This window comes from Pelobates fuscus, chromosome 6, assembly GCF_036172605.1.
Source record: "Pelobates fuscus isolate aPelFus1 chromosome 6, aPelFus1.pri, whole genome shotgun sequence".
NCBI classification, from domain to species: domain Eukaryota; kingdom Metazoa; phylum Chordata; class Amphibia; order Anura; family Pelobatidae; genus Pelobates; species Pelobates fuscus.
This window is the reverse complement of record NC_086322.1, coordinates 143,047,100-143,065,610: the sequence shown is the minus strand read 5'-3', so window position 1 is coordinate 143,065,610 and position 18,511 is coordinate 143,047,100. Positions and strand designations below refer to the sequence as shown.

The window sequence follows — 18,511 nt, the reverse complement described above, 5'->3', positions numbered from 1 at the left end:
TCTATAATTTCCAGGCAAGGATTTTAAACCCGTTTTGAATATAGGAACCACATCTGCCTTCCTCCAATCCTCCAGAACACTTCCTGAAATAAACGAATCTTGAAAGATTAAAAACAGAGGTTCACTTATTTCTACATTTAGTTCCTTAACCCCTTAAGGACCAAACTTCTGGAATAAAAGGGAATCATGTTACATAGTTACATAGTTACATAGCTGAAAAGAGACTTGCGTCCATCAAGTTCAGCCTTCCTCACATATGCTTTTGCTGTTGATCCAAAAGAAGGCAAAAAACCCAGTCTGAAGCGCTTCCAATTTTGCAACAAACTAGGAAAAAATTCCTTCTTGACCCCAAAATAGCAGTCAGATGTCTCCTTGGATCAAGCAGCTATTACCCCACTAATTAGAAATTGTATCCCTGTATGTTATGTTTTTGCAAGTATTTATCCAATTGCAACTTAAACATCTGTATAGACTCTGACAAAACCACCTCTTCTGGCAATGAATTCCATATCCTTATTGCTCTTACTGTAAAAAAAACTTTTCTTTGCCTTAGATGAAATCTCCTTTCTTCAAGCCTAAATGTGTGACCTCGTGTCCTATGTATAGCCCTGTTTATGAATAGATTTCCAGATAATGGTTTGTACTGGCCCCGATTATATTTGTATAATGTTATCATATCCCCTCTAAGGCGCCGTTTTTCCAAACTGAAGAGATTTAAATGTTTTAACCTTTCTTCATAACTAAAATGCTCCATTCCTTTTATCAATTTTGTAGCTCGTCTCTGCACTTTTTCTAGTGCCATGATATCTTTCTTTAGAACAGGTGCCCAAAATTGCACAGCATATTCAAGGTGTGGTCTTACCAGCGATTTATAAAGAGGCAAAATTATATTTTCATCTCGAGAATTTATGCCCCTATTTATACATGACAAAACCTTACTGGCCTTAGCAACCTAATTTGTTGTCTATAACAATTCCCAAATCCTTCTCGTGTGTGGTTATCCCTAGTTCACTACCATTTAGGGTGTAAATTGCTTGTGCATTCTTAACCCCAAAGTGCATAACTTTGCATTTTTCTACGTTAAATTTCATCTGCCATTTTAGTGCCCAGTCCCCCAATCTATCCAAATCCATCTGAAGCAAGGCAATATCCTGCTCACATTTTATTTCTTTACAAAGTTTTGTGTCATCTGCAAACACTGATACATGGCTTTCAATGCCCATTTCAAGATCATTTATAAATATGTTAAATAGAAGCGGTCCCAAAACAGAACCCTGAGGGACACCACTTACCACTTTTGTCCAGCTTGAAAATTTACCATTTATGACAACTCGCTGTACTCTATCCTTAAGCCAATGTTCTACCCAAGAAGAAGAATATTAATCTAGACCAATTTCTTTTAGTTTGAAGACTAACCTATTGTGAGGAACCGTATCAAATGCCTTGGCAAAATCCAAGTAGATCACATCCACTGCAACACACTGATCTATATTTCTACTTACTTCTTCGTAGAATGCAATTAGGTTAGTTTGACATGACCTATGTTTCATAAAACCATGCTGATTATTGCTAATAACACAGTTCTTCCCAATGAATTCCTGAATATTATCCCTTAATAGCCGTTCAAATAATTTCCCTGTCACAGAAGTTAAGCTCACAGGTCTATAATTTCCAGGCAAGGATTTTGAACCCTTTTTAAATATAGGAACAACATCTGCCTTCCTCCAATCCTCCGGTACAATACCTGAAACAAAAGAATCTTGAAAAATTAAATACAGAGGTTCACTTATTTCCCCACTTAGTTCCTTAAGTACACGTGGGTGGATACCGTCAGGCCCCGGAGCTTTATTTACATTAATTTTCTTTAATAGCTGTAGCACCTTGTCTCGAGTTATCCAATCACAAGTTATCTGCAAGTTTGTTGCAGTAATCATATGCATATCTCTTGCCATAGGATCCTCATTAATATATACCGAAGAAAAATAGTTATTTAAAATTTTTCAGTGTACCTACGCTTTCATTTTTTGTTTTTTTAGAATTAATGTACTTGAAAAAAATTTTGGGGTTGGTTTTGCATTCTTTGGCTATCAATTTCTCATTTTCTAGTTTAGCCACTTTAATTGCCTTTTTGCAAGTATTATTGGCTTCCTTATATCTTATATAGGATGCATCTGATTGGTCCGATTTAAATGCTTTAAAAGCCCTTTTCTTATTTGTAATCTCTTGTTTTACTTCTCTACTAAGCCACATTGGTTTTAATTTGTTTCTTTTATATTTATTACCCAATGGTACATACTGTGAAATGTACCTTTCTAATATTTGTTTGAATAGTTTCCATTTTTCCTCAGTGTTTTTATCACTAAGGCGTTTATGCCAGTCGATATGTTGTAGAGCTGCCCTAATCTTATTAAAATTGGCTTTTTTAAAATTATACGTTTTAATATACCCCACATCCTTTTGCTTTTTTGAGTTTATTTCAAAAGTTACCATATTGTGATCACTATTTCCCAAATGCTCCCCTACTTGAATGTTGGTTAAAAGATTAACATTGTTTGTTATAACGAGATCCAGACAAGCATCCTTTCTAGTTGGTCCTTGTACCAGTTGTGACATAAAGGTGTCATTTAACACATTCAAAAAACGGATTCCCCTAGCTGAAGTACTAGTCCCTCTATCCCAATTTATGTCCGGGTAATTAAAATCTCCAATAATTAATGTGTTCCCCCGATTTGCAGCTTCACCAATTTGCTCTAACAGCAGTTCTTCCTCATTAATATTTACATTTGGTGGTTTATAACATATCCCAACCAATAACGTATTTCCCTTTGTTTGCCCCAAGCAGATATCTACCTATAAAGCTTCCGTGTCCTTAAGGGGTTAAGTACTTGTGGATGAATACCGTCAGGCCCTGGAGCTTTGTTTATATTAACTTTCTTTAGCTATAGCATCTCATGTACCGAACCTGGCGATTTAAAAGTCACAAACAGAGCCTTTTAACAGTCCTGAACCCGGGGCCATAGTCCTGAGGCAAGAGGCTGGCCAGCAGGCCCCTTCAAGAGCCTGTGGCGAGGTTACTTTCACCACAGTGTGTGTAAACGTGTAAGATATGCACACTCACATCACTAGTATATCTTCAAACTCTGGTTCTGCCTGTCCTGTACAAATATACAACAAAGGAAATTCCAACACACCTAGGTGTCAAGATCAGAAAGACATATTAGGAATAAAATACGAATAAAGTAATGTGAGAATAAGGAAGCAAAGGGTGAGTATTGTGGGAAAATTCCTTTGACCACAGGAAATGGAGCAGACTTAAGCTCCTCCTTTGTTCAAAGAAGTTCAAGTGTGGGAAAAATACATAAAATAAAGTAGTCGTCTTATGTTTTAAAGAAAACTAGATCAGAAAAGAAGAAAATAAGAACAGATTCTGAGAGAGGAAGAGAAGAGGAATCAATAGGAGAAAGGTAAGTTCGACATGACAGTCTCGCTTTAATCTCTGACAGTTGTCAAGATAGAGTATGGTTGTAGTATGCAGAACGTAATCATGTTAGACATCATGCCAGAAATGTACAGCATCAAGTTGTATGGTGACGCGTTGAAGGAAAAAATCCACAGGTACCATGACAGCAGAGTAACTCTGCTCCACTAACTGCAACAATTTGGGGCACATCCCCTTTTGGGGGTGACCATCACATTTTGTTGCTTGCTGGACCTCTATAAGAAAAGCGAACATAAGTAAAGACCACACATGAGCCTACATTCTACTTTTATGTGCAGATATAAATTCAAACAATAGTTAAGATGATAAGCCTCACATTTTTCTCTTTTTCACAAGCAAAGGTTTAACAAAAAGGTCATAGGGAGCTGATGATGTATTATAAATTCTCACTCAAATGCTAAGCTCATATTCCTATTAGAATGATGGGATCAAATAGTGCACTATAAAAGATAAATAGTAAAACAAACACAAAAAGAAAGGTTTAAACTAGGTAAGCCAATTAAAGGACTCCCTCTTATTACTCTCTGTTATTGTTAGAGATATGTGAAACATTCGGAGTGGAATTTAAGTTATTTAAACCTGTGATGGAAGGCATTTTGAAAACCTTAGATTTAAATCCAGCACAGAGTACAGTACCCCCCTCCACATAAAAGTTTTAATCCCTTGAAGAATCTTAAATAAATTGGTGTAAAGAAAAGATTTCGAACAAAGGTCATGTTTTATTCCAACTTTTTTTCCCATGATTATTCTGCAAATTCATACAAACCATGCACTTAATGTAATTAGTGTGTATTCTTCCTCAATCACGTAAAATGTAACTATAAACTGATTTTTGCTACGTACAAATTTTTTTTTAAATGAGAAGTTAGAAGAAGATAGTCATCCAGGGGCAAAGAACTGTCTCAAAGTGGACTTGTCATGAAAATATTTACAGATGACAGGACTGCCTAAAGGACTATCCCATGAACCAGAACAACTTTATCGGAATTACATTTTTATGGTGCAGGAAGTCAAGGGATTAAACCGTTAATGAACATTTTAACTCCAAAATCTTTAATCTGGGGCCCTGTCCCTTCACTTCAGTTCTAGTGCAAGGCTCGGACCTGGTGCCACAGTATCTTTTTCACTCCATTTTATTTATGTGGAGCTACTGATAGCCTGAGAGCATCTTTATGATTCTCTGATTCCTGAAGCCTTGGACTGGAATGGAAGTGAAAGAGCATCCCTTGTAGTAATCCAGCGAACAAGCTATCCTTCCCCATGACAACTTCATTCCAATGAAGGTGTTATGGTGCCCAGGGTGTCCCTTTAATTTAGAAAAAGAGAACAATTGCATGTGCTCATAGCTCAGGTAAAATACAACCATATTTGCATTTTAACCATCAATAAATGGATACATGTACTTTATCTATAATGGTATATGATGTATTTGTTCTCTGATTTAAAAGGTAACTGCAGAAAATTCAGTACAATAAAATGGTAATTTTGCTTTCAACTATTATTACAACTAATATTACAAAAACAATATTTAAAAGCCTCCAAGAATAGATAAAAACAAGTTTAAATAATTATACCCCAATAAAGAACGGTTCTATTAATTAAACAATGTGTATATAGTGCTATTATTTTATATTAGTGCTTTCATTGAAAGCCAACTTTAAAAATAAAAACAGAAATATTTAACATAATTTTCTGGAATCCACGTTGCCACCATAGTCACGGCTGCAGTGGGTTTCCTGGGGTGCAGACTCAGATTTAATTTTCTTTTGCAATGTCTATGTCTCCCTGTTCACTGAGGCAGTACTCCAGAACTTAGTCAGGACATCTGCAAATTGACTTTGGCACCTAAGTAAAATCTCCTGATAAGGATGGTTGCCCGTGTCTATTCTCAGAGGTAATCAGTGTGTGGCGAAGCTGTGATTGGGGGGTAGACGTGACAGAGATAACTAATCTCACACCTCTGCTTTAAGATGCAGACTGGCAGCAGTGTTATTAGTTCTGAGCAGACAGGGACTGCAAGCACCTTTGCTGGTAGCAATATGTACCCCAGATGCTGTCATGTATACTCTTTTTCTACAGACAGCAAGAAATTAGTCTATATTGGAAGCATAGCAAAAATGTGGTATAAATGACAAAATTGCCACAAATAGTGAAAAAGTTACATTGTGTGTCTCTGTTTTACTCTTAAAACATATTATTGGAAAGTAAGCAGTAAACTTTAGCCTGTCGGTTTATTGATCATACTCTCATACTGTCCCCCCCAGATAACAGATAAAGGATTCCGTGTTAGAAGAAATACCTTTAGTATATAACCGGATCCTTCAGCTTTCTTTATATCTGTACCGTGGGTCAGACAGTGTTAGAAAACCAACAGTCTCTATGATCTTTTTTAAAACAAATGCTTTATTACAAACAAAATAAGTATTGTTGTAGTAAAATAGTTTTGCGGTGACAATTGACCTCTAGGTATCACGAGACTTATTTAACAAACCATAATGGAATGCAGGTCGCCCATTTTGCCAGCAATGTGTTGATTGTAAAAAGTAATTAATGCCAAATAGATTTCACACTATGTTAGCACACTATAATGTATTATGAATATAATGTGGCCAAACAATAATTATGCTCTTTGTCTATGACACGACATCACAGACAAAGTAAGTACCTGCATTCACTTTATTTCCTTTCGGCAGAGAATGCAGTAATACAGATGCCAAATTATTTCTAAAGATGAGGAATTACTCCTCCAGTCTGAATAGCAATCTTAAACCAAGGAACGGACAATTACCTCAATTATGTTCAAACTGGGATGAGAAGCTCTGGTAACTAAACTTTGTTTAATGGAAGTGCAAAATGCAGCAAATACTATGCACTTCCAATCGATGATTTGTATTTGCCATCTGTAAATTGAACTGGTGCTGTCCTGCATAAAAAAGGTTATGTGATCTACACACAAGTACTAAATATGCCAAGTATACTAAAGTTACAACTTATCTATGCAAGTGGAAGTCTCTAACATTCCACAGATGCTCCTGTCCTCCTGCTCTCTTAGAAGTTATTCCAAATTCATTACTGTTTGCCTAATACATCTCAATTGTGCAGTGTTCTGAATCCATGCAGGATAATTATGCTGATACTACTTGTTTCATCTGTAGCCAGTTTTTAAACATGCATGCTACTCTTCTGTTTGGCTTCAATACAGCAGCTCTCCTGCACGCATTCCTAAACACCACTACCGATACACCTCCATAGTACACACTGGAATTTCCATACACAGCAAGATACATATAGATAAAAGCAGTCCAAGCAAACACAAAATTAGTGGTACATATACAAAAGTATCATACACCATATCTCTTATGTGACAGTTTCTCTGATACACCTTCTGACACAAAGGCACGTTGCTCATTGTACTTCAAAATTGACTTCTTTAAAAATATGGTATCTAGAACCTTAAGTTGATTGAATAGTTTTTTTTAACTGACTTTCATAAGAATGTTTTAAACCATAAAATTTCACTTGAAAGAATGCCTAATCCGTCGTATGTATTGGGTCTCTACTTTTTAGCAGCTGCCAATTTAGATCTCTGATCACTATAGGAGTAGCAAGAGGTCCAATTGAAAGCGGCGTTAAAGAGGACCCACTTTCTCTGTGTCTAAAGAACTGATATGGTTAAAAATAATTTAAAAGGACATTTTAGACACTAATTCATCTGAATGAAATGGTTTTGGTGCCCGTCTTTACAGACAGTGTAAAACATTTGCAAATTACCAAGCTCTTTTGTCTGTGCCCAGGGACCGTTATCATAATGTCAGCATTAATTACATGTTATTTAAGGACTCTTCAGGGTACCATAATGATGATGATCTTAAAAAAGTCTTTATAATGTCTGAGATCCTGGGCACCGTCTTACCTTAAGGTTGAAACCCGTTCACCTGGCCCTGCTGTCTCTTCCTTTGTCCCTGGGTTCAATACTGACGCTTTCTGTCAAAGACTTACTTACTTCATAGAAAGGTAAGTAATATGAATAGTAAATGGAATTAAAATATTAATGAGGGTTTTATTTCATGGTGTTGTAAAGAAGTTGGCATGGTGCTAAGAGCACATCTAACACCTGTGTATTTTCATTGTCACATTTTTATTCACAAAAAAAAAAAAAAAGAAGGAATGGGAGGAAACTAAAAACAAGGGAAAACTTCCAACTGGTAAGTAAGTCTTCAGTATTTGTGAGGGACTAAAGTTAGGGAGACTATATGTAGCAGATAGGAAAAACGTAAGCAAGAAAAAAGCTACAAAGCACACTTCACGCTTTATTCTTCAGTGCCCATGGTACCAAGTAACAAAAGCAAATGATGCTTGTTAAATACTAGGGAAGGTGGGATTGTAAATATGTATGTATAAGGAAATCTAATTATCTTCAAAAGTGTATCATACACTAGGGCAGGAAAAGGCAACCTCTGGCACTGCAGATGTTTTGGCAAAGCCATGATGCTTTGCTAACATTACGGCTGTAAGAGCATTGTGGGAGATGTAGTCCACAACATCTGAAGTGCCAAATGTTGCCTACCCCTGCACTAAATGCTACAGGTAACAAAAGAATCTCACTCATGGAACCCTCATTCCACAGAGGATTCAACTCAAAAGAGACCCTGTTCTGCAAAGGTCAACTGTTAAAATCTAGGAGAGCCACATGAGCAGGAAGCTAAGCCCCCAAAGGATGGAATGAGTAGCTATACCTCAGTTGTTGCTAGCACTGCAAAAACCTACTACCAAAAATAATACTGCTGTGGGCATCATACAAATGGTAAAGTGATAGTCTCTCCGGTGAGAGTGCTCAGAGTGTTCATCTCATCCTCATATGTATGTAAAAACAATAAAAACCAAACTCCGTGCAAACCAAAGTCTTGTATAAATCAAGTATACAAAACTAGCTTTGAAGATATTGTATATAAAGTATTAAGATGGTATAGCTTTTTGTCCTACTCGGTACCCGAGAGAATTAAAATGTTTAAATGTGGTTTAGCTGTTAACGCCCTGGTATAATCCTAAGAAACGTTTCCTGTTTGTAGGTAATCACAATCACTGAATAGGTCATTATTAAAGTGTAGGAATGGCACCTGTATGATTCGTTAAGGAGCCCGCGGAGGATAATCTTGATAGTAACAGTCCTCGGCTCTATTCAGTGAGGTAACAACTTCTGTTTCACATAACAAGAGCATTCTGTCTGCAAGCATGCAGCAACAATCGGACCCTGAGATACTGTCACTAGCAGAGATAAAGAGAGGTTCACCTTACCAGACTACAACAATAACCCATTATCTAGTCTAAAGTGTACACGGTAAGATGCTAATGGTGGGAGCAAATGCAAGTTTCAAAGCTTTAGCTTGAGAGAGAAAGGCTCTGCAGCCATTGATGATTTGAAACTCTTGCCACTGATGGAGCTTCATAAGCTGTTAACGACCCACACAAAGTCTTAGACACCAAAATTGGCACAATCTCCTTCACAAAGTCTCATGCAGCAGAAATCATTCTAGACTTGCTAACATGCCTTTCAACTTTCAGTAGTTTTAGAAAGCTACTGGAACCTGGTAGGAAAATATCTCTCATCATATTACCACACCTTTAAATGGTATACAGCTTTACACTTTAATCAGGAATATAAAAAGTAAAGCAAAATAAGAAATGTAGTTACACACACTTTTATCATCTCTCCAAGATGTTGCTCATAAAATCTTGACTTAAATTTAATCTAAACATTAATGAGGCTTCTATTTCATAGCATATAATTATATATATATATATTTAAAAAAATCACAATCCTATTAAAACACTATTACAGCGAGAATGAACACCTTCTCCCCTAATTCAGCACAGCTCCAGTAGCTGCAACCAATCAAAATATTATCCTAAACTTAACCCCTTAAGGACTTCTGGAATAAAAGGGAATCATGACATGTCACACATGTCATGTGTCCTTAAGGGGTTAAAGGGACACTATAGTCACCAAAACAACTACAGCTTATTGTATATGTTCTGGTGAGTATGATCATTCCCTTCAGGCTTTTTGCAGTAAACAAAGTATTTTCAGAGAAAATGCAGTGTTTACATTACAGCCTAGGGATACCTCCACTGGCCACACCTCAGATGCTGCTAGAGGTGCTTCCTGAGGCAGCGCTGCACAGTGTGCATAACTGCCATTTAGTGTCTCCACCCTGCATTGAGACACTAAACTTTCCTCTTAAAGATGCATTAATTCAATGCATCTCTTTGAGGAGATGCTGATTTGCCATGGTTGTGTTTGGCTTGCGCTGGCTCTGCCCTGATCTGCCTCATTGACAGTCTCAGCCAATACAATGCTTTCATATGGCAAATCATTGTGATTGGCTTTTGATCAACACTTTTGATAAAATCAGCCAAGCAGGCAGATCAGGGGTGGAGCCTGCAGCAGCAGACTGGATTAAAAGTAAGATTTTGCTATATTTAAGGTGACCCGGTAGGAGGCAAGGGGGCTAAATTGTGTTTTTTAACACTATAGGGTCAGGAATACATGTTTCTATTCCTGACCATATAGTGTTCCTTTAACCTTCCAGAATTTGTCTTGTCAACTCTAGTAATTTAAACCCACCAACCCAAATGTTTCTGCAAAGGATAAGCAAATAAATACTTATTTTATTGTGTACTAGATTTTGTCTTGGATGCAAATTAGTTGTTTTGTGCTTTTTAGCTATTCATCCTGGTTTTACTATTGGTGGCTTCATTACATAAGTTAATTTATTCTCTTATCATGAGCAGATACAACTTCTCTCCTACATCTGTCTGCTAATGGATAAAGCACCTATGTATGACATTGGTCATTATACCTAGAAACATGCTGCTCTGTCATAATTTCATCAAAACATACTGAGTTTGTCCTCAAACAAATGCGCTTACCAAGTCAGTTTTGGAAGAGTCCTCAAAATCAGCAGTGAAGGTGGTTGGTGATCTGCTCATGCCATTGCTGTCACCTCCAGCTTGCTTTGGTGTCTGAGCGTGCTGTCTATATGTAGCACTCTTTGGCGTCCAGCAGAACAGGTTGATTGACTCTCGTACACATCGTTCAATATCTATTTCTGCAGAGAAAACAAGTAGACAATAAACTGCCTGTCATGGGATCTTAGTTTGTTCAGCAGGTATAATGCAACATGCACAGTGTACAGTTAATAAGCTGGTGACGTCATTTTTCAATGCACTGAAAATACGTACATTTCAATGTTTAATGATAAACTGTATAATTCTTACATCTATTTAGCATTTAAGGAATCACTATGTTTCTACGATGCATGTACGCAATTACATATGCAGAGCTGGCACAGGACCTACAGTGATAATATTATTAATTTGTAATGCATTCGCCGGTATATTCTGGGTGTTACTTGATATATTGTTTATCTATAGGAAGAGAAAAATGCACAAATATATTAAAGGTGGACAGTTATTTCTCAGGAATTCACTGTGATTTCACACATATGTCCAAGAAAGAACATTTCAAGGCGCCACTTAGGCCCTTTCTAATGGTGGAGCCAAAAAAGAAGATCCAGTATGACAAGCACTATGACAAAAAGGGTAAGTTGTACCGCTTGCAGGGTCTGCAAAGTTTAAGGGGGTGAGAGGAAGGGATCTCTTAGCTGGCGGCAGAGGGACAGAGACGCTTTATCAGCAAATTATAACACAACCTGTTTAAATGTGGAGTTGTAGGCAGCGGTGCGTTGCTGTGTAATGAAATGATTTATAATGATGAAAGCGTCACCGTCTTGAACAAGTACAATCAGCGATTCATCATGTTCTTTTGAGGTAAGACATATTAGGATGCGAGAAAGCAGAATGATTTGTGATTGTTTTGTTCAAAATTAAAGAACGGACACTTCTTTGGACTAAAGTCATCTACACCACAGAGCGGATTTATGAGACCCGCTGCTTAGCTTTTTTAACTCATATGTTTTGTGGTACACAGATGCACTAGAGAGTGTAATTTTTATTGGATTCTATAGATTGTTTTAAATAATAAATTTTTTATTAGCAAATCTAAAATATAAATAAAATGTGATAATTGTTTAATAACGGTGATTAAGATCATAAAAATGAAATGTTCTAGAAATGACGTAAGAATACATCTGATAAGGAATAGTATATTGGCAGTGGACCTCTGAAAAAGAGCAGGTTTTGTGTAGCCACGCATAATTGTTAGTTACAGTTAGTCTTGTGTTAGAGGTAATACATGACAAATGGTAATATTTTCACCCATGAGGTGAATAAATAAAAATAAGTGTCACATGTTAAGAAACTTTGGCATCAAAACCAAATTAAAATGGGATTATATGAAGTGATATAAAATGAGATTTAAAGGAAAATCAAAAGTGCGCTGTAATGGTTCTAGTGTCGGGAGTGCCCTCAAATGAAAGTAGTCAGACTATTTGCAAACAGTTTGACAACTTACCTTGGATCCATGGGGGGGTTCAATAATATTTTCCTGGGGAGCTTGAAGCTCATGCACTAAGCTTCTGCTTGCCAAATTGTGTAGCGGATTAGTTGGCTAAAGCGTTAGCTGAGCTCCCTTATTTAATAAGCCAAGTCCTACACTGCTGGGCTTGCTCAGAGCAGATAGCTTCTGGTTCTCCTGTAGTCAGCGACTAATGACTGATGCCTGGCTGACCCCAGGTAAGTTGTTAAACAATTTGCAAATGGTGCACTCTAGGCACCATAACTGGTGGACTTGTACTTGTGCACTGAATCAAAGGTTAACTTGCACTTAACTTGCATCAAAATCCATTCTCAGTTTGCAGCTTGAAGGCCAGTGGATTTTTATTTAACTCTGCTGCATATTTAACCCCTGCATATACTACCATAGTGTATACTGAATTGACTAAAACAAGAACTATCTTAGATAAATATGTTTCACATCCTTTTTAAGGATGGGTTTGTAAACCACTGCTATAAATCAAAGCTCTTGTTAGATACGTTTGTTACACTCCATAAATACTATAAAAATCTACCAATGCAACATTAAAGGAACACTATAGTCACCTACATTACTTTAGCTAAATAAAGCAGTTTTAGTGTATAGATCATTCCCCTGCAATTTCACTGCTCAGTTCACTGTCATTTAGGAGTTAAATCACTTTGTTTCTGTTTATGCAGCCCTAGCCACACCTCCCCTGGCTATGATTGACAGAGCCTGCATGAAAAAAAAAACTGGTTTCACTTTCAAACAGATGTAATTTACCTTAAATAATCGTATCTCAATCTCTAAATTGAACTTTAATCACATAAAGGAGGCTCTTGCGGGGTCTAGCAAGCTATTAACATGGCAGGGGATAAGAAAATCTTAATTAAACAGAACTTGCAATAAAGAAAGCCTAAATAGGGCTCTCTATACAGGAAGTGTTTATGGAAGGCTGTGCAAGTCACATGCAGGGAGGTGTGACTAGGGTTCACAAACAAAGGGATTTAACTCCTAAATGGCAGAGGATTGAGCAGTGAGGCTGTAGGGGCACGTTCTATACACCAAAACTGCTTCATTAAGCTAAAGTTGTTCCGGTGACTATAGTGTCCCTTTTAACCCCTTAAGGACACATGACGTGTGTGACACGTCATGATTCCCTTTTATTCCAGAAGTTTGGTCCTTAAGGGGTTAAAGCAGCACTGTCACACTGTACTTACGTTTTTACAGCCGCTTCCTCTTTCCTACTCTGCCTTTCTTTTCTTCTATTTCTAAACAAAAACACAAGACAAAATAGGAATTACTTTGTCTTATGTATTTTTTCTCTACCTGATACTTCGTGACACTGGGCAGAGCTACATCAAGAAGTGTCAATCAACCAGCTGTCACCAGTGACAGCTACATGGAATTATCATCCATCTCGAGCTTGCGGGATTCTCCATAGACCTCAATGCTTTACTTTTACGCATGTGTGAGAGTACAGCAGTGGAGTTGACCAGCCGGTAGAATATGGCGGTGTCCACAAGGGACAGGTTCAGGTAAGAAGAACTCACCTTTCCTTGGTACCGGACCCCCAGCAGGAATGTCACCATCAAGGGTTCCAAGGCAGTGACAGTGCCGCTCTAAAAAAACAAAAACATGCACTTGTCACCCTCCCCACTGCCCCCAACAACTCATCAAATCCTAATTATAGTAAAAGGTGTGAAGAACTGACTTTTTACAATTGTAGCAAGCAAGGTGTCTGCCACACACAGATACAACAAAAATGATAAAGGTCATATTCACCTATAATGGCTTCACTGGCCTATTGATCTAGTATCACATGACATATCAGCTAGTATTGAGAGTATACTATTTAGTATACACATGCCAAGTGTAAAGATCCATAATGAGTGAAAATGTATGTGGTTTTGTGAAACCCATTTACAAGCACTCATAAGATATTCTAGGAAGGTAGCTCATCACTGGAAGCAATTTAGTTTCAATTTCTGTGTGTTTGTGTGTGTGTGTGGTTTTTTTATTTTTTTTATTTGTGTTAACCCCTTAAAGACTGAGCCAAATGTACACGTTGTGATCAAAACAAAGCGTAAACAAAAACTTGAAATGTTAGTGTTAATATTTGTCTGTGTGTGAAAAATGCAAAAAGATAATTTAAACGCCAATTATGGCCAGCGTTTGTGACCAAGTGGCTACTAAAAAAGACTGGACATACCCCATTTGCAAAACCTTGGGTTGTCTACTTTTGCAAATGGTATGCCATCATGGGGGTAATTCCTATTCCTGGGCTACCATATGGTCTCGAAGTCAACGTAACCAATCTGGCAAATTTCAATGTGAAAAAACTGAAACGCAAGCCTTATATTTGACTTTGTAAACCACCATAAAACCTGTACATGAAGGGTACTGTTATACTCAGGAGACTTCGCTGAACACAAATATTAGTGTTTTCAAAACAGTAAAACGTATCACAACAATTATATCGTCCGTGTAAGTGCCATTTGTGTGTGAAAAATGCAAAAAATTTCACTTTCACTGACGATATCATGTAATACATTTTACGGTTTTGAAACACTAATATTTGTGTTCAGCAAAGTCTTCCGAGTAAAACAGTACCCCCCATGTACAGGTTTTATGGTGTCATTATGCGTTTCCACACTATGCATGGAGGAGCTAAACGTTCACCTTAGAGATGCATTGATTCAATTCATCTCTGTGAGGAGATGCTGATTGGTGCAGAGTTTTGCCGCGCATGTGCAATAGCCTCTTAATGCTTTTCTATAGGAATTGGAGATCATCAAGATGGAGAGGGGGGCCCGGCACCTAAATACTTATTTTTGCACCATAGTGTCAGGGATACATGTTTGTGTTCCTGACAGTAGTGTTTCTTTAAGCTGCTCCCCACCACCACTACATCAACCGACGTGCTCTGGCTCAGCTAACGCACTGATCTTCTGGCTCTTTGGCTGATGGACTGAAGGCAGGGCCAGGCAAGGAGTGGGGGGCATCACTGTGCAATGTAGTGGTAATGGTGCTTGAAATGTCTCTTTCGTGAAATGTACATTTTGAGCTATGCTTTAACAGGTTTATTCATAAAAATGTAAATGTTGGGGAAATCAAAGTGAATTTCACAATATCTAAACAGGGAAAACACCCCAATTTAACCAGTTGCAAGTTTGGCTATTTTGACCTTAACCCCTTAAGGACCAAACTTCTGGAATAAAAGGGAATCATGACATGTCACACATGTCATGTGTCCTTAAGGGGTTAAAGGGAGACCATATGCACCAGTACCACTGTAGCTTGTTTCTTTAGCATTGGCAAGTTATTATCTACTATTCTAAATAGACTTAATTGCAACATATAACACTTTTGATGAATGCAAATGTTAAAAAAGGTGGGGCATTGTGATGTAACATCGTGGGCAGAGCAGCAAAAAAATGTTTTTGCCTAGGGTGGCAAAAATCCTTGCACCGGCCCTGGATTTGAAATAAATCAAAGATTAAGATGATAAAGTGCAGATTGTCATACTTAAATTAAATGATGAGTTGTGCAGGAAATACATTTTACCTATACATAATTCCTCTATTGCAGGGGACATATGTCACATTAAAGGGATACTACCATGCTGGATCCCCACTGGGGTTGAGCATACACCATAAACCCCTGAAGATAAGCACTTTGCATCAATTTAATTAGCACATATATTGTGTGTACACAGTACAGATATTTTTGTAGGCAGACTAGGAAGAATAGGCACAGAGAAACAAGCCTGTGCATAAACTCCCACTACTACTGGGCAGAATCAATGGCTATAACTTAATAAGTATAGCTGCCTCCTTTAATGTTTGACACCGAGGGGCTTGTAGCTGCTGCAATCTTTGCACATTGCTGCAGCTGCAAGCAAATACGTGCCAGTTTGTCGGAACCTCCTGGCACCTTAAACTATGCCTGGAGCATACATTAAGGGCCCTTTAACAATTTTTTGTGCAGTGCAAACAGTTATACAAATATGGCAACATACTGTAGTATCTGTGGATGTGTTATGTAATAATATTTTGAAGAAATGAAAAAACAAAACAATTAATCAACAAAATGACCTACAAAAATTTATTCATATACCAAGTAGTGGTTTTACAGTTTTCCCCAGAAAATAAGACTGGGTCTTATATTCATTTGTGCTCCAAAAAACGCACTAGGGCTTATTTTTGGGGGACGTCTTAATTTTCGGGAAAAAACCCCGGTAATAAAGCAAGCAGGTCTTCGTTTGGGGGCATTCCCCCAAACACAGATTAGTTCACTAGGGCATGAAATCCCACGAATCTATGTTTACTGTGTGGATGCCTAGCAAGGGGATATATGGGTCCAAGTTTGGACAAAAAAAGTGTGTGTTTTGGTCTCCAGGGTAGTTAAAGTGTCTTAGTTACTCTATTTGATAGAGGAAGTGTTACCGTAATCAATTGCAGAAGCCAAACATAGAGAGATGGACACAAGTCTATTCAGGAAGTAACAGGTCTTTTATTTACACACCGATCGGGTCTCAGATGAACTCCTGTTCCAAAAAAATCTGAGAGACAGAAAGCATGGTGCAGAGGCCTTTTGTTAGCAGCCTTTTCCACTCACATACAGCATAACCCCTCCTATATTCCTCAGACCAATCAGCACGCAGGATATTCAGGATCACCTTATATGGGCAGACCACATGGCACTTACAGACAAAGGAATGTGCTCTCCACTTACGACTCATCCAACTGTTTGTAATCAGATACTAATTAGCATATGCCATGTGGAGATTTCGGCCTACTAAATTTTGACCATGCTGGAATCCCATCACAGAAGCACATATTATCTTTGTACAATTGAAGTAAAACACAAACTTCGTCTGCACTCACAGTCTTAGATAGAATAAATTCCTTTATTCAAAAGTTGTGATCCATAGATCGACGTTTCAGTCCTCTCTGGGACTTTCCTCAGGATCAAGATACTCATCTTTGAACAATTGTATGGAGAATGACAATGGACTCATTCAGATATGTAGCATAGTTTTTCTAGCAAATTCAGATAGAACCAACATTTAATATGCTTGTTTGATGAAGAGGTTGGTATCTCAAATATGGTGTAGTCAGCAGTTACTGTAAGTCTGGTTAGGAGAATTTCAGGAACTGTAAATACTCTAGTAAATGTTTCTAGAATGTTTGTATAATTGGACAAGGCAATGCATAGACAACGTAAGATGGCTCATTAAGGATGTGACATTGGTCCCATCAAGAACAGTGAGTGAAAGCAGTGGTTTTTAGATTAGGAAGAAGTGTGGTCATTTGTGAATTACTTGTTTTACATGATTCTGAAGGGACGGTTAGCTCGTACTGAGAAAAGTATGAGTATGTCCAATGGATTTATTCAGTCTCAGTCTCAGTCTGTTAAAGTAATAGGGCAAAGTTGCATATTTGCAAATAGGACTATGTGCAGGAGGAAGATTTTAGTTTTGTGTTTGGAAATGTGTATACAATTGGTGAGACAAGTCACTGTATGCTATGGCATTGGGGGTCGGAAAAGGAGTGGGGTCACTTAAGTGAATGTCCAACTGGGGTCTGCTATAACTCTCGATGCATTAGGTGCACTAAGTAGAGGGTTACATCAATTGGAATCAGGAAGGATAAGTGCTACGGTAGTGGGGGCTGCTATCTCTATGGGGCATAATAATATGACAGCACCTAATTTTCAGCTTATTAAAGGAACATTATCAGGACCCAGACCACTTCAACTCATTGAAGGTCTGGGTACAGTGTCCCCATTGCACTTAGCGCTGCAATGTAAAACATTGCAGTTTGAGAGTACTATGTTTGTCTCCAGTGGTTGTCTACGAGACAGCCACTAGAGGCGCTTCCAGAATGTTACTGGACTTTTGGTCCGCTGACGCTGGACATCCTCACGCTGTGCATGAGGACATCCAGTGTCAGCTATTTGCTATTTCCCCATAGGAAAGCATCTTGTTTGGTCAGTGAAAATAGCCTCTAGGTATAGGGTTTATTAAAGTAATCAAGATAATTGATAGATTTTGCTAATGGCATAATATTATATAAAATAACAAAGAAATACAACATATATATATATAGTTATGAATGGGAAAGAGTGTCTAGGCACTAAGGCCTCTAATTTAGACAAGTTAAACAGCTATTTATTGAATTCCACAAAGAGGAAGCACATAAGCACAGGTAGAGATGTAGCGGGATCTTGAACCAGAGGCAAATGTTATTGTTTTATAAGTGGTAGAGCCCAACATGATCTGAATATGCAGGGAGGGTTTCTAAGTGGCGAACCAGAGAATCAAAAGTGCACTGAAGTAAAGTGGGAGCATTCCTGTGACACCCATTGCTTTAGCTTTAATATTATCTTAAACATGCCAGAGTTAGTACTTAGTTACAACTAATTTGCATTTGGTAATTCCTAAATAAACACATGTTCCCAGGGGATTCTCTGCTAGGCAGATATGGCAACCATCTTCAGCTCTTGAGACTCTCAGTTACTACTGCTACGGC

At 37.9% G+C, this 18,511-nt stretch overlaps 1 protein-coding gene across 2 annotated transcripts in view; it reads right to left on the bottom strand.

Annotated features, from left to right (window-relative positions):
• The window catches only part of TBCK (TBC1 domain containing kinase), a 252,372-nt gene that overhangs the window by 82,732 nt on the left and 151,129 nt on the right, over positions 1-18,511 (bottom strand). For both annotated transcript variants that reach the window (XM_063458388.1, XM_063458389.1), the window contains exon 23: positions 10,430-10,608. In XM_063458388.1, coding sequence (XP_063314458.1) covers positions 10,430-10,608 — 179 coding nt within the window. The remainder of the gene's footprint in view (positions 1-10,429; positions 10,609-18,511) is intronic.